The sequence below is a fragment of the Equus przewalskii genome, chromosome 20 (genome assembly GCF_037783145.1).
Source record: "Equus przewalskii isolate Varuska chromosome 20, EquPr2, whole genome shotgun sequence".
Taxonomy (NCBI): domain Eukaryota; kingdom Metazoa; phylum Chordata; class Mammalia; order Perissodactyla; family Equidae; genus Equus; species Equus przewalskii.
The window spans coordinates 54,671,875-54,697,106 of NC_091850.1; the positions used below are offsets into that span (position 1 = coordinate 54,671,875).

A 25,232-nucleotide genomic window follows, 5' to 3' on the forward strand; every position below is an offset into this window, starting at 1 on the left:
CACTCAGTGTAACGTACACTGTGTGATGAGGAAGATACAGGTGTCATCACCAGCTACTCTTCACTCAGGATCCGCCTTTTAAAGGACACTGACTGCCTGATTTGCAAAAGGGCCCCACCCTTGAGAAGGTCTCAGTCTCAGAGGGAAAGCAGAGCAGCTGAGGGCCAGGGCACAGGACTTCTCTTGCAGAAGGGAGCACTTTAAATCTATTTAGATATTTGGCCCAGTATTGATCCAGAAATGAATTGCTAGTAGCTGAATGAATTTCAGCAGGTCCTAGTAAAGTCTTTCTGAGTGACAGTCCTTGAGTCTCAGTATTTCAGGAAAGTGGAGCTGTTCATATGCAGAGGGCACAGAGATCCCGTTGCCTGGATCGGGACCGCGGCGATGGTGGAGTCAGCATCGTAACAACAAACATCATGGCCAGGCCAGGAGGTGCCGGGAGGCTAGGGGATGAGGATGACACACGTGGCAGCTGCTCTGGCCCAATTCTAACTACAATGAAGACCACCTGCCGGGTCATGCCAGAGTCACGGGGGATGAAGGCCGACCCCAGGAAAGGAGGAGTAGACGGGTCCCTTTGGGGCAGAAGTTGCACCTGGCCTGAGTGTGCGAAGCCCAGTCAACCCAAAGGCACTGTACCCAGTTCACTGACTGTCTGTCCCTGCTCCCTGCCTCTCTGTATCCATGCAGGTTTCTTCACCCTCTTAAAGTCCCACGAGGTGTGCTAACACAGGGCCTCACACTTCCTCACACCTGCTCATCGTGTGCTCACACTGGCCACTGTAGTTCCATGATGGGATTTTGGTCCTCCTCCCCATCTGTGGACAGAGACTGGCGGGTCCTTAGAAAGCTCACTTTACCACATGGGATTCTTTCTTCTACCTGTACACTGAGGCTTTGCATGCCTCACAGAGATCATGAGTCTATGAAAATGAGATAAAGAAAGTTTGGGAAATGAAACCTTCTCCAGGTAAATACAGCTCCACCCAGGATGAAGGAGGGAAAAGGAGGGCCCATGGTCTGGAAGCTACACTGCCCACACTAGCAACACTGACCTGTCTCTCCTAATCTGCACCTTCCCACACCACCCCTCAACGCATGCACACACACACCCCCACACACAAACACTGCACACACACTTCATTTACTGAACTGGAAGCACCTGATATTGAGGTACCATTTAGAGAGTTCACTAGACCCCTCATATCTTAGACCAACATTACAGTCACAAGAGTGGATGACGTCCCAGGATGGGCAGACCATCACCTCCTCCCAGCAAAAGGCGGCTCTCACTCCTCCAGCCTTTCTCTACCTCCCTGGCTCCCAGAAAGCCCTGTAACTGATCAGTGGCACTTTCAGGGACATCCTCAGTGGTGTGTGAGGAGCCACAGGAAGTTTGAGGGGACAGGTGAAGCCGCAAGGAGTGAGGAGCCCGGAGGAGAAGAGGATCTTTGCCTTGGTGGAAGGCAGACCTGGAGAACTGGGAAGATAGAACAGACTGCAAGTTTTAGAACTGTGGACACCCTGGTTTAGGACAAATGATTGTGTCCATGGAAAACAAATGGATTCTTCCCACAGAATGTGGGAAATGACATGCCAGCTTATCCTAGTTGGGCATAAAAAGACATCAAGAAAAAAGAATAGCATTGCCTACTGATGACATAAAAATTACAACCAGAATTTTAAGACATTGCCTTTGGGATGGGCCAGCTCTGTCCCCAGGGGTTAGTGGAGGGTCTGAGGCTGACAGAGGTCCATCATGGAACTGGGAAGTTTTACTGGAGGGTGGAGCACATCATGTGACAGTTTCCAAAGCAAAGGAGCTCCCACAACCCTAAAACCTCTGAAAGACAATTTGTGCAAGGGGAACATGCAGCAGGAGCGCCTCCCCTTCTCCCATTCTCCCTGAGGGGTGGTATCCAGGCAGCACAGAGGAGCCATTAGAGCTCTGGGCTTCCAAGGGGATTCCGCATCCCAGCCCCTCCACCCCTAAAATTAAGCAAATACTAGCCCCAACCTCACCACCTGGTTGGAGGATGGAATCCAGCCACACATAAAATACAAATAGTGCCAGGCACTCAGCAACTGCTCATCAAATGTCAGGAACTATGATGATCATAATTAAGGTCCAAGATAATAATGTTTCTATTCCTTATTCTAATATCAAATTCACCACGTTCTCCTTGGTCTGCCTACATAGGTGCATACGTGTGGTTAACATGCTCCCGCAGGAAGGCAATTTGAAGGCATCTCCTCAAGGCTTCATAATGGTAGGATAGGTTTTAACTACCCATAAAATGAATTGCTTTTACCATAACACATGGCCCCAGCACTGATCTCTGGCTCACCAAAATGAAAATTACATTAGCGAAATTCCATCCCCCCACGGAATTTTCAGAGTGTTTTCGCCTAGCTGAGCGATGGATGCTCGTCACCTGCTACACAGAGGTCAGCAGGGATGACCATCTGCCCGATGTTTTCTCGCCTCTCCTTCCAAGATTAGCAAGTTATTAACACAGAAAAGGCATTTTTACAAGTTTGGTTCTCCCTGAAACGCACAAGTTAAAGCCTTGAAGCCATATGCCGCGTTGGGGAAGGAGGTTGTGGGACACTGGGAAACAAACCCCCCTTCTGCTGCCAGAGAGAAAAGAGGCTGCAGAATGACTTTTAAAGCCTCAGAGGGATTCTTGCACATCAAAAGCTGTTCAAAATGAACAGTTGACTCTGATAATTGTAAATATATCAGAAACATGTGCATTGAGTTCATCCCCTTAAAATTATGGCTGGGTGTACCCAACTGTGCAGCGTTTAAACACCTCAAACTTTCTAAAAATATTTGGGGTTCAAAGTAAGCCTTCTAGGGAACATCAAAGCCATATGTTTCTGATTCATTTATACTTAGCTTATCAAAATGTTGTTTGTTTTTAACAGACATTTCATGTCCAAGAAGGCTTGGGGTCTTTCTTATAGTTAAAAAAACAAAAAAAACAAAAAAAAAAACCTTCCTTCTTGGAAACAATAAGACATATTTCCCAAGAGAAAATGAACTTCAGTCCCTAAAGATTAGCCTGGTTTCAAACTTGGCTAAGAAATTCTTTTCCATCTTTATTTTTAAATTCAAGTGCAGTGGGGAGAGAAAGTGAAGAGGAAAGTGGGTGCAGGCGCTTTAATGCTCTTCTGCGTCTCTGCTCTCCCTGGAAGGCTGTCCTTCAGTGAGCTTCCCCCATCCCTCTCGTGGAGACCAGCTGTGGTCAGCGACCCAGCTCTCCTGTTGGACTCAGATGATGCTGCCGACAGGAGTTTATCACCCCTGTAACCGGAGGTGCCCCACACAACATCTTTCCATCAGACATCCTCGACTTGGTTGTTCACAGGATAAAAAACTGTCACTCATGCACTCATTTAGCTATGTCTTGGGTAATTGCCATCTACCTTTTGAATTCTCAACAGCATGAATAGTAAAAAAGGAAAATGTTATGCATGAGTAAAGATTAACTATATGAGCAAACAGTCAGCTACCCTCAGATGGAGGGGAGATCCTCGGGGTGGACCATCTGGAGACCCGAGAGGCCAGAAGTCTTGCTGCTGCGTGACAAATGTAGGAACCGCCGCACACTTAAGTTCCTGCCATTCGTGGGGGGCAGGTCACATTGTAGTATTTCCTTTTTCACTGCCAGGAGTTGATAAATGGGCCTGCTGGCCACGGACACAGTTGGATGCCACTGAAGATGTGCTGTCCTCGTGCAGCTCCACATGGCTGTGGACATGTTTGCAGTGACCAGTGTGGCCCCAGAGGGCCTGGGTGGAGGCTGTGCAGTGCAGGGTGCCCCAGAGGGTCTCTTCCCTCTGGTGAGCACGAATAATTGTCATCATTAAAGATGAATTTGTCTGGTTCTGCAGTGCTTTAGAACCTTCCAGTTCTGGGCCCAGCTGAGGGTTAATGAACCAGGAAGCGGGACGCCAGAGCATTTTAACAGCTGATTCTTCAGCGGGAAGTTGTCTAATGCATCTTTGGAGCCACGTGGTGTTTCTCCAAGTGAGGGTCCACCATCAACTTCAGAATTAGCCTGATTGAAAATGCAGATTACTGGGCCCCACCCCACACCTGCTGAAACAGGAATTGGGGAGGGGGTTCTGGGGAATATGCATTTCCCACAGGATTCCCTACGGGTCCCGCTGTACCTTCTCATAGTGAGCGGGGGAAGAGGTGTCTGGGAGGGAGGACAGAGGGAGAGTAGAGCACCGCACAGGAGACACACAGCTCTGGGCCTCGTTCTCTCCCTCTCCCTTTCTCTCTTTCTCATGTAAGCACACACACACGTGTGTGCACACGCACCAACTTGGGCAGCTCCCTGAGCTCATCCATCAGAGCAGGAAGGTCACCTGAGGCTTTCTGTGTGGACACAGGGAGGGGGTGCCCACCCCACCTCGCCCTCTGTGTTCTCAGCAGAACAAGCAAGGGACCCACGTGCCTCTCCTCCTGGGAGCCCACGCCCACCTGTAAGCTCGGGTACCGGCATTCACTGGCCATGAGACCTTTGTAATGTGGTGCGTTATGGGGTTCCGAGAGGGACGACTAGAATTCCCCCATACTGCACCCAATAGGTCCCAGCCTCTGATTATTCTCACTGCTGCTGCAAAAACACCTATAGGAGCACTTAAAGTCAGAGCGACACTCCTCTGTGTAGGAAATGCATTTATTTTCTTGCACCATTCTAAATGCTTCACTGTGCTTATCATGACATTGCATTTAGCATTTGCTGTTGTTGCTGTTTGGATAAATGAGGTGTTGTCCGCTGAGGCATCTGAGGATAAACTCACAGTCTCCATCCCAGCACACTGCTGAGCCAGGAAACCAGGCTGCTGACCTCAGATGGCCTCACAAAGAAGGATCAGGAGAGCGAAGCTCATGAAACCCCTCTAGGAAAACAAACGACAAGGGGACTTGGGGCCCAGAGGTAAACTGTGGATGGTGAGCCCTATAGAAGCGCCAGCAGTGGGCTGTCCATGCCAGGATAGAACATACAAGTGACAGTTCTAATTCAGGGACTACTCAGTCTGAAAACATCCTTAAAATATTCTATGTTGAAGGAGTAATCACAACCTAATCAGAATTTCTTAGGGATCAAATGGTCTGATGAAGGAGGGAAGAGAAGGAAGGGCACCTCCTGCACTCATCTACATCTGAACCCGGGGAGCAACACAGACAGCATATGACAAAGATCTGTCACACGGCTTAGTTACACGTGAAACACACACACGTGCAGACACAGAGCACACACAAGGCCTACCCACCCAGCGCCGCCTGAGGCACCTTTGGGGTGGAGCCTGGATAAGCCACTGAGATTCGCCCTCCTCTTGGTGAACTTGCGTGGTTGTGAGTCTCAAACCACTGAACTCAACCAGGGGCCTGGCGTCAGGCTGGGGTGCGGGGGGGCAGGGGGATCAGCCACCCCCTTAGGGTGCGTGTTATTACAAGGGGATCCTTCAGCCAGAAACCAACTGAAATTCCAGCCACGTGCCTGCCATGAGATGGTTCCACTTTGAAGCAATAAATAAATACATACATACATAAACAAATAAATAAGAACTGCATGAAAGAGGACAGGAAGGAAAACGTCTTACCAGAAACTTGAACTTTCCCTGCCCATCCTCCTCTGAACCCCGTGTTTTCAATTATGCCATACTGAATCTATAGTGATGCTAATATGTTTGCATTGCTGGCTTTCATTCTATTTTTTTACAACTCACCGCAGGATAGCAAAGTCAAAAATATACCATTCTGATCAACAGGACACATCTGCGGTGAATCCACACAGAAGCAATTAATTTCCTGGTGGTATTTTTACACTGGGGGCCTGATGCAGGTCCCCATTATACAAACAACAACTCCAGCCAGCTTCTGCTGCCTGATAAAAAATAAATCAGATTGCGGGGGACGGTTTGGCCTAGGACTGCTACAGGCTATGACTTGTAATGAGGCCTCCCAACACTAATTATGAAGCTTATTAAAGAGAATTGTCCAACTTGTACTAAAGCGCGCGCTGTAATCACGTTAAAGACGGCAGGCCTCCAGAACACGCAGCCGGCAGTCGCCTCGCTCGGCAGAGGGGACCACGCAGGCTCAGCCAGGGCGTGGATCAAATCACAGAAAGAGTGACTGCGTTTGGCAAATTGGTCAGGATAAATTTATGGTGGGGCAGGTGAGAATCGCAACCCCGTGGTGATAATTCACACACCAGAGCCTTCCCTCCTCACCAGCATCTGCCAGGATGGGGTCCATGAGACCCTCCCAAAGCAAACATCGCCAGCACACGGTATTTTATTGTGACCCTCCTCCGGAATCTTCTCTAAGGTTTCAAAAGCAATATTTCAATGTACTCTTTCAGGAGGGTAGGGGGAAAAAAAAGATTAATAAAGATGTTAGGAGACTGCACTGCTGTGAGATTTGTGTAATTATCCCCCACAGGACTGCCCCAGCAATCTGCTGACATTTAGCCCCGACCTTGCAAATCCTCAGTAAATATTAATATATCAACTCAAACAGGGACCGTTGTCTTATTGGCTCACGGAGCTCAGAGAAATTCGCCACAGCGGTGAAAACTAATGTGTAGAACTGAGGAAGGGCACTCCTTTGATTTCACCTTCTGCTGCACACATGAGCTGGGAGCATCACAAAATGGCAACGCTGTTCCTTTGCCACAGCCGTAGAATGACACTTCAGATGCCTTCGCTTCCCTTTGTACAGCCTGCTGGAATAATCCCAAAACCACAGCGGCAAGAGATTAGAAGGGAGGGAGGGGGGAGGCCAGGAGAGGAGAAATCGTACTTTATTATCTGGAAGACTGGAAATTTTAATAATGCGGAAGTTCTGCCCTCCAATCTGATCTGGGGTTGCCAGAGCAGTGGGCCCAGGATGAGGGCCCCGCCTGGGCCTCTGTCGGCCTGCCACATTGCCTCCTGATGCCCTCCTTGACCCGCTCCACAGAAGCCCATGTGCATATCTGAGAATGGAAATGGCCCCTCGGATTGAGAGTTTGCTGAAGGGGAAAAAAAGGATGGTTGCGTTTTAATTTTGCCCTATGTGTGTTGACGGTGGTGGTATTTTTGGAGGTTTTATTTTCCTGGCCTCAGATTTAGATATCTTTTAGTGACTAATCCTCTCATAAATATTCTGAAATTCCTAATGGCTGGCTGTTTGCTCTGGGCCAAGGGGCCTCCGAAGTTCTTGGGTGTCAGAAGGGGGGCTGCGCGGCCACATTTGGCTTTCAGATGTAGTGTGCTGAAGAGTTAATGCGTGATTAATTTTATTCATAAAAATGTTAATCACTTCATTGTGCGATCTTTTTAGCATTCAGTGCAGCGAGCACCTTTTTAATTTCTCTTGCCCACCGTCTCGCAGATGTATTTAATATTTTCAGACGTTGCTGCAGCTATCCGAGGACCTGGCAATTAAGCATACGTTTAAAATTCAATAACAAAGCGACAGCAGCGACAAACAAGCAAACAGGAAAAGACACAGAGGGAAGACGCGCCGAGACTGCAAGTGACCAGCTCGGATTGTCGTCCGGGTGTCAGGGGCGCCAGCCGCCTGCGTGACCTTCCCAGCGCGCGGGAGCCCCTCCCGGAGCGCCTGCGCTCAGACCTGAATACGCAGCGGAGAATGGCGGCGAGTTCTTCCCCAGGCGAAAGGGCAGTCTGAAGTAGGGGGAATTAAGGAAAACAGCCCTTCGGTTCAGACGACTTCAACTCGGTTAGTCCCACCACTTCGTTCTGCCACCGAGCCCAGGGCGCAGCGGCGGTGCGGGCCGCGGGGGCAGTGGGCCGATGAGGTCGGCGACCAGACGCGGAGGCGGGGGACTAGCTGGGTGCGCCGGCTTCCCCCAACCGGGCCCCCGGTGCCGCCTCGCCATTGTGTCCCCGCATTCAGCCAGGGCGCTCGGGACGCTGGGTAAATGGATTAGGGGATCAGAGACCCCCGCGGCGTCTTCAGAAGCCAAACAGCAGCGCGCAGAAAGGGCTGCCACCGGCGCCCCGCCGCAGGGGATGGGGGCCGCGCGGCCTCTGCCCACTCCGGGGCCACTGCCCCCTCGCCGCCTTTCCTTCCCGGGGCGCCTGGCGCAGTGGGGGCTGCGCGGTGCTTTCTGCGCTGACTCGGAGTGCGGACACCTTTGCGGTTACGGGCCTGGGCGCCCCCAACCCCTCGCCCCAGAACCCATGCCTGAGTGCCCCTGGGTCCCTGCTTCCGGGCATGTGAGATGGAGAGGCCACCGAGGCGTGCGGCTCCATCCCTTGCTCCTCTCTCGGGTTTAGGCCACCTCAATTCTCTGCTTTCTCTTTTAGGACATGCCAGAATTTGAGGCCGCTCCAGGGCGTCCTCCGCCGGGGCAGCATAGTGACTTTCCTGCGCAGTGAGCCTCTGGCTCCACTGAAAACAAGCGTCCAAGCAGGTTCCAACGGCGTTGGTATAAAGATGAATACACTGATATCTATGAACACACTCTCTTCGACCTAAAAGTTACTATTTTTTTTTCACTTGAAAAGACATTAAAACATTTTCGTGGGCCTCTCAAAGTATTGTGGGCCCCAGGCCTCGTGCTGGCTGTGCTGAGAGGTCAGTGGGCTCCTTCTGTCCCCCTCTGTGGCCGCCCTAAGCGGGCCCATTTCCAGAAGTCCTTATGAGGAGGCGGAAGGGGGTCGGCATCCAGCTTCAGTAGCTGGGGCACAAAAGGCCTCCAGCAGTCCCCAAGGGATGACGTTCGAGGCCTTTCAGCTCTGGAGCTATAATTAGAGCCGCTGGCGCAGTGGGGCGCTGGAAAAGAGCAGGGCGGGCAGTTGCTGGTTGCTGTGCCACTTTTACTGGGAGACACTCGTCCCACGCCCCAGGGAGGGCTGCTAGAGCCCAGGAAAGAAAGGTTTCTGGGGGGCCTGGCTTTCTCCACACAGGCTCAGGGGACCCCTCCGGCTATTGGGCTCTGCCACCACCCCCAGAGGACACCGCAGACCTCCCAGCTACACTCCAGGCCACCCACCCTGGATTTCTATTCTGGGACCACACCCTCCCCCACTTGCCCTCCCCACGTGGAGCCACCACCTGCAGTTGGGGCCAGCAAGATGCTAGCAGGTCTCTCCCCACATCCCTTAGCTGCCCCCTGCCACCTCCCTGGGACTTGGCAAGACACACGGCCAGAAGGTACACTCAGTGTCAGGTACCCCAAAGCCTCCCCTTCTTGGGTCCCGGGAGGCCTGAGAGCCGGGCTGCCTCACGGCACACTGTTTGGTCCTATGATGTGGCCCATGCAGCACAGGCGGTGGGCAGAGACCAGTGGAAGCTGGCTGGGCCTTCCAAGTCTCTACCTCCTTGCACCCCAAACTTACAAGGAGCCAACCCCCAGCTTCCCACCCAGTAACCCTCCGTGGGTTTGGCTTCTTTCCCTCTTTTCCCACCTTTAACTTGGGTGCCCCAGGGTCAAAACCTCATTCCCACTGGTAAACTGGGCCCTGTCACACTCTCTGGAGAGCTTTCCAGCATCCAATCTCCCCAAATCAGTGTCCATACATCCACAGTCTCCATCAGGCAGCCCCAGCCCTACCCTAACTCTGCCTCCTCAAGGCAGCCAGGCAGCTTCAGGGCTCCTCGTGCCATCCAGAAGGCTGGAGAAGACTGGAACACAGTCCTGGGCTCAGGAGAGGGGCTTGGGCAGAGGGGGCAGGGCCGGGCGAGCCCTCCACGTCAGGGCCCAGGCCACTGCCAGCCCTAGGGCACCCCGGCGCCATGGCTCACCCTGCCCTCTTTCTCAGTCCTCCTCCCTCCTTCCCTCCCTCTCCTGCTTCCTCACTCTCTGGCAGAGTCCCATCTACAAGGACAACTGAAACTTTATAGGGCATGATTCATCGGGTGGCGCGCCCCTCCGAGCCACGGCAAGTATTACATTAATCAGTGTCAGACCGCTAAAACCAAGATATGAATATGAATTCTCCATATTGCAAAAGAGATAAATGTGCTGGTGGATATAATTGATCAGAGGAGGGAGGGAAGGATGGTGGTGGCAGAAGAGATGTCAGAGACTCCAGCAGGTCGACGACTGGGATGGGGCCTGCGCCCACTCCCCAAGTCCTCATGCCAGGCATGGGGGGCCTGATCCAGACAGCCTGCACCTCCCACCATCTCCCTGTCACCTTGGCGCCGAAATGGACTGCAGCAGAGAGAACAGAGTCTCTGCACCAGATTTCTTACCCTTCCCCCTAAAAAGATCTGATAGAGGAGGAGATACTGTCTGGGACACGGGGTGTCCTTTCTATAGGGAACCTGTCACCTGCGGAGCAGGGGGTGCCAAAGTGAAAACATTAATTCTGTGGACACCTCTCACCCCTACAGCTTTTCGACTTCTGTCTCTTCCCTGCTGGTCACTGAACTACTGCCACTCCCTGAAACTGTCCTAGGTAGGGGGAGGGTGGGAGACCACCTTTGCACGTGCAGAAAATTCCAGAGAACTTCCCCTTTGGCTTTAGAAGAAAAGGGGGTTCCTAGTCTACTCCCAGATATTTTAGGAGCTGAAATGCTGTGCAAAGCAGGCGTTCCCCATGGGTGCCGCTCATCCCTGGGTGTGACTGCCCTTGTTGGGAAAGATGTAAAAAATAGTGCACAAAGAACAGAAATGCTTTCCAACATTCCATTAAAAATTCATTTCTAGCTTTTCATTCGAGAAAAATAGCTATGAGGCTGGTGATCCTATTTCTTTGAATGGAAAGCTTTGGTCTCCAGGAGGGCACACAGATCGACCCTTCACGACTTCTAGGCCACTGGGGTCTGAGGCCTGGAACCCCGCTGGTGACAAAAAGTGCTGACCCCGACACCTGGGCAGCAGCTTCCAGGGGTCCCAAATCTACTGGATAAAAAAGAAAAAAGAATGGAAATAGGGGGTGTGCCAGCAGCGATGCCTACTGGACCATCCGATTTGATTCTGGGAAATAAAAGAGTGGGTGCGGCAAGGCAGAAAACTCTACCGCCCACCTGGATCACACCTGCCGCCTCCAGCAGGCACCCAGAAGGCTCTCCCAGCACATTTTGGATGCCAGAGCAGCATGTCTATGGGCCGAGAACGTGATTCCTTATCCGAGGAGCAGGACACCACGGGTCAAAGCTCTCGAGATGAGCTCTCGCCACACACGGAATCCATCTGGCCCCAGACGTGAGGATGGAGGCTTGAGACTCGATTCCAGGAACTCCTGAATGAGGGGTTCCAGGGCTGTGGTAACCCCTGAAGCCCCAGCGTGAAGCATAGACGAGGAACTCCTCTCTGAATTCGCCCCGCATGGAGCCTGGCCCCCACCCCTTCCTCCAAAATGCCCACTCTAGAGGCCCGGCACTCCCTGCCCCAAGTTCAAACGAGTGGGTGGCACCCAAGAACACAGAGAAGGGTTCACCACCACCAATCGAGGCTCGTGCCAACGGCACCCCCAAGGCTCAGCCGCCCCAGATTTTGCGCCACGCCCCAAGAGCGAGATCCGCGCCGCCATCAGGACCCCATTCCGTTCTCGGCCCATAGAGGGCGCCTCCAGCACGTCCATTCGGAAGACGGACGCGGCTCCAGCGCGGCCCCAGCCGCCGGCCAGCCGGCCCTGCGCTCGGCTCCGCGCCTCGCTCCTCCCGCGGCTCCCGCAGCCCCGCCGCGCCCCCCACGTGCCGTCTGTCCACGCGCGCCCTCCGCCGCGCCCTTCGCGCCTCCTTCCCGCCGCTTTTCCTCCAGCCTCGGGGAGGGGACTCTCTCCGCTAAACCGACAGACAAGGGGGTGGTGGCTAGAGAAGGACGTGGCGCCCCGCCCGCAGGGAGGAAGGTAGCCGCCTTGGGGTGGCGCCCCCTCGTCCTCTGCGAAAGCCGCCCCCTTTCCCCGCCGCAGAGGAGACCCAGGGAAAAGACAGCCGCGCCCCTCGCCAGAACTAGCAGCCCCGGGACCAGGGGTCCCTAAAGGGCTCGAGGGCGACTGTCTGGCTTGGGTAGGGCGTGTGGCGGAGGTCCTGTTCGGCATCGGGGGCCCTGCTGCTTCCCCGGTGGGCTGGTTCCCCTGCAGCCCACGGCTTCACTATCAGTTTCGGAAATGTTTGCTTTCTCTGTTTTCACGAATTCAACATAAAGTTGTCGTCGGCGCCCTGGTGGAAGTGCAGGCTGCTGCGGTGCATCCCGCTCCGAAAGGCCCCGCAGCCCCGACCGCCGCGATTCCCGGGGCTCGTGGGCCCTTTCCCACCCGCGCGCCCCCGAGGCTGGCTCCGTCCCGCATTGTTTCCTGCAGTCGCTCCCAGCTGCCTCCCAGGCCCGGCGGCGGCCATCTAGGGGTTTATACGCTCCTGGGCTCACTCGGTGCGCCCAGTGCTTAGCGCGTGAGGTTAAAGACGACCCGGGGGACCAAAGCCCCTCCCCTCTCTGTCACCCCACACTGCTACCGCAGCCCCCTGGCTCTCACGCACAGAGAACTCACGCGCTGCATCCCTGCCCTGCCCGCCCAGCAGGACAATTTGAAAGATCTTTCCAATTTCTCCACGTTTGACTTAACCAAATAACTAAAACTACACTCAAAGCAAAACTGCATACTCCATTATGTTCTCACTGTAGCTCCGAGACGACCCGACACGACAGACACACTGCTGAGACTAGTTATAAAGGGACTTCAAATCCTAACTTCTCTTTTAGGGGACACGATTGAAAATTCTTTTCCTTTTTTTTCCCCCATTGTTGCCCACCTTAAGAAATCGTTTCATAAACTGCCGAAAATCGAACTCATTTTTGTCCTGAAGAAAGGCGTGCCCCAGATAAACGCCTGAGAGTTGGAAAGAATTAAAATGCTAACAAGAAACTGCCCTCCTGACGACGTTAACAAATTCAGCAGCAACCAAAAGACGGTGAGAAACACCAGCCTGCTGGTTGGAAACTCCCCCAGGAGCCTCTCTCCCCAAGCCGCAGCACGTGGGCCCGGCCAGGATTCCAGGATTCGGGACACCCCAGCGGACGCCCAGCCACACACAGCGGCAAGAGCAGTGGGCATCATTTCATTTAGTTTATTAGACAAAAATATATGATTTAGACAAGTTCGCTGACGCGCTATTTACAATCTGAAATCACTCTATATACAGAAAGAAAAAAAAAAAGACACAAGCACGTGGGGGCATTTACCGAACCGATAATCAACCGGAGCACGGTGACAGCCACCTGCGCTGAGCCGCGGGCTGAGGCCAGGCTGCTGGGACTCGAGCTCGGGCCGGGATGAGCCCCTTTCTGCAGAAAGCGATGGATGGGAGTCGTTGATGTCGTTGCCGTATTTGTCCTTTACACCAGTCTGAATTTGTCTTAATTTCTCCCTCATCCCCTCCCTCCCGAACTCCTCCCCCCTCCCCCCGCAAAAGTAAAAGATGACCCTGGATCAGGCGGAAGGGAGGGCTGCTAGGATCCGCGGCGTTCCCTCCTGCGGGGCCAGCGAGCTGCAGGGGAAACACAGCGAGACAAGAAGGCACAAGCACCGTCAGTGGATGGACGCTGGGACCCGGCGTCTCCGCTTCTGCCGGCCGAGCGTCCTGGGGGCGGGGTCGCCTGCCCCGGGCGGCTCCCCGGCTCCGGAGAAACCGTGTGGACACAGCAGGGCTGGTGGATAGCGCCCCTTCAAAACTGACTGCGAGACCCCACCGCCGCCCGGGCCTGCTCAGCCTCCGACCCGAAAATCCTACCCCCAACCCCAGGGTAAAAGCAAATGGCACTCACTTGTCGCGCACCGGCTGGAAGGGCGACTTTAACTGCTGTGCCGGCGAGTCTGGCCTGGGGACGAGGTCTCTCTCTGCGAGGGAGGGGAAGAGGCAGAGCGTCAGGACTGGGAGACAGGCTGGTGGGGGGAGGGCGGAGGTGCGCAGCCTCCTCCCCACGCCCACCGCATTCCCTCCCACCCCTGGCGCAGGGTCTCCAGGAGAAACAACCCCCTTTCCAGGGGCTGGCCACCCATAGAGCAAAGCTCTCCCGGGAGAGTCCAAGAGCCCTGGCCTCACTCCCTGAATTCAGGCAGGAACTACTGTTCAGCCCTTGGCTCAGTGGTGGCCACAGTATTTTCACCCTCCCGGGCCGGTGCCCTCCCCACCCCACTCTACGCCCGGGCTCCGGATTCCTTGGCCCAGGGCGGGGCAGATGTCCCTGGGCGCGGTACCTGGGAGCGCGGGGCTGCTGCGGGCCGAGGCCTTGTCGCCGTGGAGCACCCCCGTGGCTACGGTGACGGGCGGCTGCGGCGGTGGAGGCGCGGGCAGGTGCGGGCCATGGGGCGCGGCGTGGGGCGCGCCAACGCCCAGGAAGGAGCGCATGTTGAGCAGCGAGCCCTGCGCCAGGAACGCGCCGTTGGTCCAGTTGGAGAACTTGCCGATGTGGCAGGTGTACAGTCCGTGGCTGGGCAGGAAGGCGGGGTGTTGCAGCGGCGCGCCCGCTGGGGGCCCGTGCGCGCCGGGATGGCTGGAGGGCGGTGGCGGCGGCGAGGTCTTAGGCGCGCCGTCGGGGCTCGTGGCCGTCTCGGCCAGTGACCAGATCTTGGGCTTGCTGTGCGGCGCGCCCTGCAGGCCGCCGGCCGCGGCGCTGGGACTCAGCAGACGCGTGCTACCAGGCTCCGGGACCTCCTTGGCCAGGCCCAGGGGTGAGTCTTGGGGCTTGAGCGCGTCGGCGGCCGCCAGCGGTGAGCCTTGGTCCAGGGCGAGGGCTGTGGGCGCCGCAGGCGCGCGCGGCGCCTCCGCCTTGTCCTCGTCGTCCTCGTTGCTCTGGTCGCCATCGTGCTCGTCGATCTTGTCGATGTCGATGCTCTCCAGATCGATCTCCTCGTCGTCCTCCGTCTTCTCGGGGTCGCCCTCGGTGTCGCTTCCGAAGAGGGCGCCGTCCTCCTGGTCTTTGCTGCGCGCGCCCCACGTCACCTTGTTCTCCTTCTTGAGGCGCCGGCGCGCGTTGGCGAACCAGGTGGAGACCTGCGTGAGGGTCATCTTGGTGATGATGGCCAGCATGATCTTCTCGCCCTTGGTGGGGTAGGGGTTCTTGCGGTGCTCGTTGAGCCAGGCCTTGAGCGTGCTGGTGCTCTCGCGCGTGGCGTTCTTGGGCCGCCCGGGATCCCCGTACTGGAACTGGCCGTAAGGATAGTAGGCTGGCGCCGTGTGGGCTGCGAAGGTGGCAGGGTGCACCCCGGGGTTGTCCTTGAGTTCATACTGTGAGCCCTGCAGCCACACGGCCCAGCAAGGCAGGAGAGCGAGAGTAGGGGGAGGGAAAGAGACAGAGAGAAAGAGAAAGAGAGAGAGAGATGAGTCCCCAAAACTGGGAATGTCGGGGGCAGCCACTCCCGTTCGCTCCAGAGCAGAAAGGCCCCCAGTGCACCACTGTTGGGGGTTCAGAACCGGCAGCCGCCTCTAGGAACTGTGCTTCTACCGATCACGGAGAGCTTTCTTGTTACTCGAGAAAAGTTCCAGAATCTGTACAACCCTAGAAGACCACAGCGGGAGCCGCGGCTCCCTAGCATTTCCCTAGGCCGCCTTCAGTCCCCCTACTCCACCACCGACGACAACTCCAGAAGCCCGGATTTCCAGGTTTATCTCACACTAGCTGGAGGGGAAAGCTTTCTAACTAGGCTGATAAAACAGTTTCTCCAAACGTGAAGAACCCAGAGCCGCACGCCCCCTCCCTTCGACCCTGAGGGGGTCAAACAAAATAAACCATCCCGGGTTTTCCTTAGCCCAAATCCTCCAGCAATTTAAAATGAAAGCACACTTCTTTTAGCTCCCAAATCTGCATATAATGGGTTGCCCACACTTAAAGGTCTGTAGTGGTGACAGATAATTTAAAATTTTAATCCTGGCCATCATCGGCAACAATAACAAAACACCATTTTTTTTTAATACAAAAGGAAGGCTTATCCGGTAAAATATTAACGCGAGGGCCTGGAGCGGCTGGCCCTGAGGAGCAGAACCGGTTTCCTAGGCCTCTTCTCCTTACTTTATCACTTAAGTTTGACTTTGATCTGGAGCGAACAAGCACAAACTGTTTGCAGGCATTCAGAGCCTCTGATTTATTTGCAATCAATATTCTTTTTATCATGGGTAGTAAAACACAGCAAGTCAAATTATCCCATCAGGTTTTTTGGTAAATAACATTTTATCTTTCTAACAACCTCATTAGGCCTCATTATTATCATAAATTGCCCAGATAGACAGTCACTCACAATTTTATCTTTTGATTTCCAAATCCCCAATCATAACGGCTTGAAAACCTTAGGCCTAGAATCTGAGTTTGGGTTCAGACTTATTTGTCACAAGCCGACAGGAGACCACGAGAAAACACACACACTTTTTGGGGGGATTTCCATACTGTATAGTTTCCCCTTAGTAAAAAATAAAACATCTGCCCTCCCCACCTCACTACAATGAGGGCAGACCCTTACCATATAGCTCCTTTCCTCCCCCTGCAAACACACACCGGTTTCCCCAATGGCACACATCTGTATTCTAAATTTCTGTAAAAAATTGTAATCCTCCATATAAAAATTGTCGAATTGTCGTGTTAGCTGAGGGTGACTCCCGACTCTGAGAAAGTTGGTAAAGAGCAGATTTCTTGGACTAATTAGTTCGGTGGTCGAGGCCACAGAGAAAAGGATTTCCTGGCCAGATTTCGTTTTGCAAAATGTACTTTGCACTTTTCCAATTATTTTGGTTGTAATCGCAGGGCAGACATTTCGGCCTCGTCTCTTCTGGGAATTCTTTTTGAAAGGATACCTTGTAAATCTCTCATCGCTTCCTCGGCATTCCGGCCGCCGGAACAAAATGGGAGCCGATCTTTTTCGATAGCGAGCGATCTGAAAGGCAGCTGCGGCCGCTTTCAGAGAAATAGGCTTTCTTTTCAAAACTACAAGAAAAGTTACAGGAAAATGCACCGGCTGCTTTGCTGGTGTACAGCTGGTGGGTATTTATTTCCTGTCTCTTCTTCGGGAAGTGGGGGTGCCTGCAAATTGCGTTATCCCGCCGGCAGCAGCACAGGAGGGGGCTGCCTCCCCGACCCCCGCGCCGGGCGCGCAATTCACCAGCAGCCCGAAGTTTAAGCCCGAACTTGTGATCAGACCAAGGAAAATGCATCCTTTAGACCGACAGACTGGCCAATGTCCCGTGGGGAATTAAATTTGCAGCCCCCTCCCCCCATCTGGCATCCACCGGGACGGGAGACCAAGAGGACACCATTTATTTTAAGCCCAGGGACAGTTTTCCTTAATCCTCCATTATGTAACGCGGGACGAAGAGTGCTTTTCTTTAGGTGCAAATGAAATGAAAACTTTGGTAACTTAGAAAAGTCAAAGCAAACATCGTTTCAGACGCCAAAAATTATTTGACTTAATTTTTTTTTAATCTCAAATTTGCATACACGCCATTAAGAGACCCCGCCAGCCCGTCCGATCTCCATTGTTAGGTTTATTTTAACCGACTCTACCAGGGTTTCAAGGGTTCCCTCTGGCAAACTCGGAGACAACTATCTGCGCTCTATCAAGGCGGGAGGAAATCGAGCGTTCCCGGCCCAGCCCAAAAGCTGAAGAGGTCGCGCAAGCAGGGCCCGCGGGCCGGGAAGGGGAGTCCTGGTCAACTGGGCCCAGCTGCCTGAACCCCACCCGCCTGCCCAGCCGCCCCGACCGAGCTGGGGGCGCCGGGAGAGTTTGGCCCCGACCTCCAGTGCGAGCCGCGCGCCCCGGGCCTGCTCCTGCGGCCTCCTTACTCTCGCCGAGACCCCATACGGGGCCGGGCCTCCCGCCTCCCCGGGTCGAGACGGCAGGGCCATTCCCGGCCGGCCTCTTCGCGCTGCTGCCGCCCCCGCCGCCTCGAACCCGCCAGCACGGCCGCTCCCGCTCCTCGCCCCGCCGGCTCCGCCGCCCGCTCTCCCAGCCGCGCGCCGCGCCGCCCGGCCACCCTCGCCCAGGGCGCCGGCCGGACGCGGGAGAGGCCGCCCGAGGCGCCGAGGGCGCGGGGCGGCCGGGCGCACTCACCATCTGCGAGAAGAGGCTGAGGTCGGCGGCGTAGGGCAGGAAGGCGCTGTAGTTGGGCGCGCCCGCGTACGGGCCGGCCGCCGCGTACATGCCCAGGACAGAGGTGACGGCGGCCGCGCCCGCGCCCGCGCCCAGCTCCGCCGCCCCAGGCCGGCCCGACGAGGCGGCGGCGGCGGCGGCAGCGGCGGCCGCGGCCAGCACTCCCGGGCGCTCGCCGCCGTAGGCGCCGGGCCCCGCGGCGCTCAGGTACTGCGGGTAGCCCAGCTGCGGGAAGGACATGTCCGCGGACTCCGCGGCGGCGGCGGCGGGCAAGTATTAAAGGGGCGGCGGAGGGAGGCGGAGGCGGGGGTGGGGAGGCGCGGGGGGCGGGCGGCGGGCCGGGCGCGCTCGGGCCGGCCCGGAGGCGGGGGCCGGTGGCTGCTCCGCGGCCCGGTGCTCGCTGGCGCCCGGCTCCCGGCTGCGCCCGGACCCGCGATCGCGCGCCGACTGCGGCGGCCGCTCTCCGCTCGGCGGCGCGGCTTTCAGACACAATTTGAAGTTGATGCTTTGATTGGCATCCCCTTGAGCGCTGGCCCCGCCCCCGGCTCCCCTTCCGCCCCCTCCCTGCCTCCCGCCCGCCCTCGCCGGCCGCTCCCGCCCCTCCCGGTGAGCACGTGGTGCCCCGCGCCGGCCGGGCCACCTCCGCCCGCTATGGGCGCGCGAGCGGGCGGGCGGCGAGTGCGGGCCCGGCGGCCAAAGGCTCCTTCCCGACTGGCCCCCGCGGCTGTGTGACAACCTGTCGACACCGGTTTACAGCTGTCCGACACCGAGGTTTGCTGTTTCGCAGCTGAGGTGTATCTGCTTTTTCACAAAAACATCTTGGCGCCTGCTTTTCCACCGTCGGGGCTGCGGGGCAGGGGCTGGCCCGGGCTCGGTGACAGCCGGCGGGGAGCGGCCTCCCCTCCGAGGCCGGAGCTGCCTTTGCCTCCACCGGACGTCTTTGGCAGAAGTGCACCCCGGTGCCCTGGGTGCGCCACTAAGCTGCCGTGGCGTGACACCCCAACGCGGTCGTGGCGTCCCCGTGGCCCACACTAGGTATTAACAGGTCGTCTGGCAATGACCGACCTCGCTGCACTTGGAGAAGCGGGAAGCGGCTGAACGCTGCATGTTTTTCCAACTGTGAAAACTTTGGGAAAGGGCAAACCAGCTGAGAGGCCACTGGCTGGGAAGAAGCAGATGCAGTCTCCGCTGGCGGGTTCTTGGGGGTGGAGTGACCTTTTCTTTGCGCAGAAAGCAGCGTTGCAGCGGGAGAGAAACATCCCTCCGCCGTCCTGGAGTTGGGAGAAGCCAACGTGGCCTGGGCGCCCCTCGTTGGTTCACTAGGTGTTCAGAGGCAGGAGGTAAACTTGTGTGGAGCACGCCGGCCCGAGGCGGCGCCGCGACCAGGCTAGGGGCCAGGCGTCCCTCTTCTCCTTCCATCTCCTGTCTCCATCCTCGCCCGGCCAGAAGAGCGAGCAGACGCAGCCTGGCGCGGTGTGCTCCAGAGCGGCTGCGGGTCGCTGGGGACCTGGCTGCGGCAGGGCGCAGAGGCCGGGTGCACGGTCCTCGTCGCCTCCCTGTGCCAGGGACAGCTCAGGCAGGCTGCTTCTGCGCTGTGCTCGCCGGCTTAGTCCTGGGGACACGGGTGCGGAGCGCGCTCAAGGTTATCCGCTCGGGCTCCTGGGGCTACTTTGCGCCCCATCCCCTACAGGGCAGGCAGAGCTCGGCGCGCACTCCTGCTCTCGCGTTCTGGAACTCTGGACCCCGCAGGAGTTTCATCCGACGACGCTGGTGTTGGCCTCGGTTCGGGCCCGTTCTGGGCCGCAGGATTAAGGCTGACCTTTGGGTCAGGTCCCCACCTTTACCTTGGACATCGACCGTGTCCCCATCCCCTCGGTCCCCCTCCAGTCCCCCGGACCATGGAGGCCCAAGAACTCCTGCAAGCTCAGGAAGGCTCCCATTTCCTCATTTTGGGGCCTGAGGACAGACACGGAGCCACTGCCTATAATTAGCAACAATAACGCCCATAACAGTAATTACTAATTACCAGCTCCGTAATCAGGCTTTAATTTCTCTGCTCAGAGTCAGGGTTTCTTCCTGTTCATGCTGTCCTCCCCCTTCAGACCCCCTCCCCCAAGCAGCCCCTGCTCACTCCAGAACTCCCCAGCAAGCCTGGATTCCCTCCATGCTTTGACAGATTCTGGGGGCTGGAGGTGGGCCCTTGGCACTCCCGCTCCTGCTAAGTCCCTAACCGCAGCTTCCTCCTGCTCCCAGCCCACCACCCCGTACCCCCAACCCCCTCTCCCCTACACCCAAAACAAACCAATGGGCCAGCCCCACCACTGTTCTGTTCAGCAAACTCCAGTGTCACATTTCAGGGTGACAGGTAAACACCGGTGAGATAAGCACTCTCATGTGACCTGGAGAGAGAAGTGGAATGTAAGCCCAGAGAAACTTAGTGTCAGGATTCAGCCACACGGATTGATGGCCTCCTTCTCACTCCCTACCTGCAACAGTCTGCCTTGACTTCCCTCACACTGTAGCTATCAGAAAGGGGGAGTGGAATAGGGGCAGCAGGCTTTGTCCTGATCCTCATTCAGCCCCGCAATGCCACCCCACTGCGCCCTGCCTGGATCACCTCCATTCGCGTCATGAAATGATTGTAGGTTCCAGAAGCCACCAAGGAGGTGAGTGGGAAGGGCCTGCCTGGAAAGATGCCTGAGGATCAGGCAGTTATGAGGGATGGGCACCAGAAAGGCCTGGGGACTGGCCCCCAGGGAGCCATGGAAAGGTGCAGAGCAGCAGCTGTGGCCGACCTCTGCCCAGAGCAGGGGCTGGGATCCTGATGGAGCCTGGCCAACCCCTGGCGCCCCCCCCAACCCCCCCAACCCCCCAACCCCCCGTCTCCATGGCTCTTTACCCAAAAACTTGTACACAGAAGACTAGGAAGCAATGTAGACAAAATGAGAAAAGTGCCTCCAGAGCATCCCCAATGGGGGGGCGCGGGGCAGAGAAGGATCCAGAACTCCGTGGCTCAGTGTGCCTGTGGAGGGTGTCCTTCCACCAGCCCACTACTCATGTTTAGCATCAAACGGTTAAGCATGGCTGAGGAAGACACAAAGCGCCTGAGCTCTGCTCCCGGGTCCTTGGGACTGACTTGGATGGCGCTTAATGCGGGTCCGGAAGTTTACCCAAAGAGGCCGGCCCAGCTAACTAGCTGAGCCCTTCTGGGGCCCGGGACTGTCCTCTGGTGGCAAGTAGGAGGGACAAGCCGGGTCCTGCGCGGGCCCACAGACACCATAGGGGCACGGACTGTGGGTCTTCACCGGCTCTGACGTCGAAAACCGACGGCCCCCGCTGTGTTGCCCCCAATTGGAGAGCCCAGAGACATCCGCTTCCTGCACACGCAGCCACCGTCCGCGCCTCGAGAGGAGGTGGTTCAGGCAGGCCCTACCCCTGGTCTAGAGACCGCGCCTGGCTACAGCGGTCCGCTCCCTGTCACCGCCCGGGCGTCGCTGAGCCAGAGGCAGGGCCGCGGAGCCCTGCGATGCCAGACCTAGGGGTCGCTGCGCGGCCGAACCGCAGCTCCGCCTGTTCGGCGACCTGGCTCGGGTCTGGGAGCCCCGGTGCTCCGTAAGGACCCCCACTCATGGCCCCGCAGCAGTTGGCCCAGGTCGCCTGCGCGACTCCGCGGAGCTCCCGCGGGCAGTTGGCAGGGGCCCTCCGGCTGGAAAGCTCGGATCCTCAGCGCGTCCCGCCTGCGACCCGGGCCTCTGGGGACACCGTGGGCGTGCAGGGCACACGGGTTCGGACGCTGCTCGGAGGGATGGAGGGGACGGTAGTGAGGAGGGAGAAAGGCCCCAGGCTCTGCTGGAGGGGGGGGTGAACATTGCGCATTTGAACCAATTTACTTTTAAACAGGTTTCCAGGCCTGACGGAAAGTTTACTCGCTCCTTATCATTATTGCATGGGGGGGAGTAGTTTTGTAAATACGAGGGAATTGCTCTCACCGCTCTGAAAAAGATCTTGTCCTTTTTCTCTAACCAGCCCCTCGGTAACGGTTGGTCCCGCTTCCCTCCCTAGCCCCCTCCTCCCAGCATATTTACATAAGGATGATATTAAACAAACCAAACACCACCCTCATTTACAATTTTATTTCTTCTGAAATAATTCTCCGCTGATTTTGAAGCTCGCTACCTACGTCTCTGAAGAGGAGGAAGCTCATGGCAGACCCGCCCCCCAACGTGGAGCCTTCCCGGGGACCTGCTTTGGCGCCAAGGACCAGATCCTTCTCGGGGATGCTGCGGGCGGCGCCCCGAGGCCTGGTCGCCGGCCTTTCAAAATGGCCATTATTTGCTATGCAGATGACGGAGCTGCTGCGCGGGGCCGCAGCTCGGGGGCTGGACTGGGCGGCCTGACCCATGCGCCCCCCGACCTCGGCCGGGCCCTCCAGTCCGACGTGCGCCTTGATTCTGGGTCTTGTTAAATACTCATTAGGACCTTGCGCCTTTCTCCAGCAGGCCCGCTCGGCGACAGCGAGGCGGGAGTCAAACACTCCCTGGCGGCCGGCCGAGACCCGCGCCGGGGAGCGCCCAGCTGTAACGTGGACGCCCATGGGCGCCAGGCCAGGGCCCTCTCCTGCCTCGCCAAGTCCGGGTCCACGTGGGGACGCCCCTAGTGCCTCCCGGCCGAGAGTGAGGACCAGGGAGCGCCCTGAGAGCACACGACTGCGTGGCCCCCGCAGCGAGATGGGCGCGCCTTGGCGGAAGGAGCCGCGTTGAGCCTGCCGAGGGAGAAGGCACGGAGAGACTCCAGGAAAACCCGGGGAGGAAAAGGCCAGGAGCGAGGGAGGCGGGCGGTCAGATGCTCAGGGCAGTGCCCTCATGGCGGACAATGCAAAGCGAGTGCCCCGGACGGAGGGCGGGCTTGGCTTCCCGGAACGCGGCCTGGGGGCGAAGTGCGGGGCCGCCCAGAGCTTTCCTAACCGGCCTGAGTTTCCCAAGATCGAGGGGTCGAGAAATAGACCGCAGTGACCCGGCGTGGAGTGCAGCGATGTGGCCATCCGTTTCCCCGGGGTCGGAGGAAGTGAATTACATGCGTGTGCACACACGTAAATATTTTATAAACCTCCCTTAATTAACCAGATCATTTCCATTATGCCTCCAATATGATCAACAGCAACGTTGTGAGGGTTTTCAGGGTTTATAATTTGATGTCACTAGACGGTTGCTCGGGGGCAGAGGTACAATCGCCGCGCCAGCTGCACTTGTACTTATTTGTTTTTCTACCGTGTTCCTGTAGGGTTCCATTATGCAATTTTTAATTAGTTTGTGTTTGTATTTCACCCGTCCCAAATCAACCCCATCCCGGAGCAAGGCGATGTAAATTCTCGCAGTACAGGTGTCGCTGCCTGCTCCGGAACACTGGGAAACGCGTGTCTGACAAATGAAAGCCGGGCGCCACGCAGCTGACTGTCAGCTCTCCGCAGCCGAGAGGCGCAGATCAAAGCCAGCGGGGACTCCTGCGCCCCCTGAGCGCTGTCGGGGCGGAGGCTCCTAATGCCATTAGAGGGAGCCGGCCGAGCGCGGCGCGGGGGGACAAAGTGAGTTTTTATTTTTCTCAAGTCCTGTGGTCCTTGGACCAGTGCTTACCTCCCCAGCGCCTTGGGCTTGGGGCCTAGTGGACTCGGGGTGACACTGCGCGAGCCTCAGCCCTGACGCCTGGCTGTGCACCCGTGGGTGCCCAGAACCTAGGGTCTGAGAAAGATCATTGGGACTTCCTGCCGGGTTCCGCAAAGTCTTTCAGTAGAACCCAGAGCAGACAGCCAGAACTTCTGGAATCTCCAGACAGGAGAACCCTCCCAGCCCCACTCCCCGCTCCCGCCCACCCCTGTGTTGTGTTGGCTGCCTCTTCCTTCTTGAAATGACCTCTGTGGAGTGCCTGTAAATCTATCCTTCCAGCCACCAAGGAATTCTTTTAAAGCTTTCCTTTTTTGTCAGGAATAAGAGAGTGTTCATTTTCAACTAGACCACATAGAAATTATGATTCAACAGCAGTGTGTATTTAATTAGAGCAATCTCACTTGAATTTAATTACCTAATGAATTATTTGTTTAGAAGGTAGAATGTCTTGTTTGCAGAGTACAGTGTAGACCTCTGATAAGAACTTCTGTTATAAGGACATTATGGTTGAAAAGCAGTCCCGTATTAAGGTTTACATTTTAACTCTTTGTGTCGGTAACTGTTACTGTACTAATCAAACAGAAACCCCGTGCTCATCTGAAGGATGTTGGAGGGCGCCCGCATCATTCTAGCCAGGCAGAGGTCTGTTCTGTTATGTGCGCATGTCCCTTTGGGAATTAATGTTCCTTAACTTTTTGTCATATAGGTCTATTTTTAAACTTACTTCATTTCTGTTTCAGTAACAGGTCTTTTTTTGCTAGTGTGAGATGACAGCTGTCTATTAGAGGACTCATTTTATGATTTGTATTTGCAATGAAGTGGCACATCCTTCAGGAACACTCCAGCCCAGCCCCTCCGGGGCCCTGAGGCATCCACACCAGCAGCAGGACGACTTTCCCAGGTGGGCGCCATCAACCTTTGTGGGAATGGAAGCTATCACAGCCCAGACTTTGACCTTAACCCTTAACTCCTAAACTATGGAAGAATTTCATTTCCCCTTTTTTTCCAAAGGCAGGAGTGAATAATCCCAACCTTTCTGAGGGGCTCTGAAGTTGACTTGTGTCTAGGTAACGCTGACAATTGGTGCCACTAATGCAAAGTTCATCCCTGGGCTCATTAAGGGAGGAGTGGGACCTGCAGGAAATCTAACATGATTTCTGTATTTTCTGTGGTCAAGTTGCTGCAGAGGCAGACTGCCTCCTTTCCTCCTCTATCATGTGTGATAGAATTTTCTATCCCTGCCTGATGGAATTTAGCAGAGAAATGCATGTATACGGTGAGGGAGGGGGCAGAGAGTGGCTCATCCTCTCACTGAAGAGAGAATAGGAAATAAGAACACCTCAGATCCAGTTGGTTGGATTCCACTGTCATTTTCATTAATATTTTATTAATCAAATAATTTACATTAATTGCAAGTTTGGGCACTATTGTCACATAAATATTAAATATTCTTAATACAGTGTTCAACTAAATAGGAACAGTCATACAAGAAAAATACACTTTGTG

General features: G+C 56.1%; 1 protein-coding gene and 2 long non-coding RNA genes across 3 annotated transcripts; 2 read left to right on the forward strand and 1 right to left on the reverse strand.

Annotated features, from left to right (window-relative positions):
• Positions 1-7,579: 7,579 nt before the first annotated feature.
• On the forward strand, positions 7,580-8,503 carry LOC139077881 (uncharacterized). The gene is made up of 2 exons (XR_011530485.1): positions 7,580-7,756; positions 8,347-8,503. It is a non-coding gene; the product is annotated as an uncharacterized lncRNA (long non-coding RNA).
• A 4,534-nt stretch (positions 8,504-13,037) lies between these two features.
• On the reverse strand, positions 13,038-18,370 carry IRX1 (iroquois homeobox 1). Its single transcript, XM_070587241.1, has 4 exons — positions 18,028-18,370; positions 14,188-15,226; positions 13,755-13,827; positions 13,038-13,477 (listed from the first exon to the last, which is right to left on the reverse strand). Exons 1-4 carry the CDS (start codon positions 18,304-18,306, stop codon positions 13,420-13,422), a joined length of 1,449 nt encoding a protein of 482 aa, XP_070443342.1. The 5' UTR covers positions 18,307-18,370; the 3' UTR covers positions 13,038-13,419.
• A 2,122-nt stretch (positions 18,371-20,492) lies between these two features.
• On the forward strand, positions 20,493-23,190 carry LOC139077882 (uncharacterized). The gene is made up of 2 exons (XR_011530486.1): positions 20,493-20,732; positions 22,235-23,190. It is a non-coding gene; the product is annotated as an uncharacterized lncRNA (long non-coding RNA).
• The last annotated feature ends 2,042 nt before the right edge of the window (positions 23,191-25,232 follow it).

Bases quoted from the DNA above. Each gene is read 5' to 3' on its own strand.
- IRX1 (XM_070587241.1), bottom strand. From the start codon at position 18,306: ATGTCCTTCCCGCAGCTGGGCTACCCGCAGTACCTGAGCGCCGCGGGG. The intron at 15,227-18,027 runs GTGAGTGCGCCC...GTGTGGCTGCAG, and splicing joins TCAGCCTCTTCTCGCAGATG to GGCTCACAGTATGAACTCAA. The intron at 13,478-13,754 runs GTGAGTGCCATT...TTTCCCCTGCAG, and splicing joins TTCCAGCCGGTGCGCGACAA to CTCGCTGGCCCCGCAGGAGG.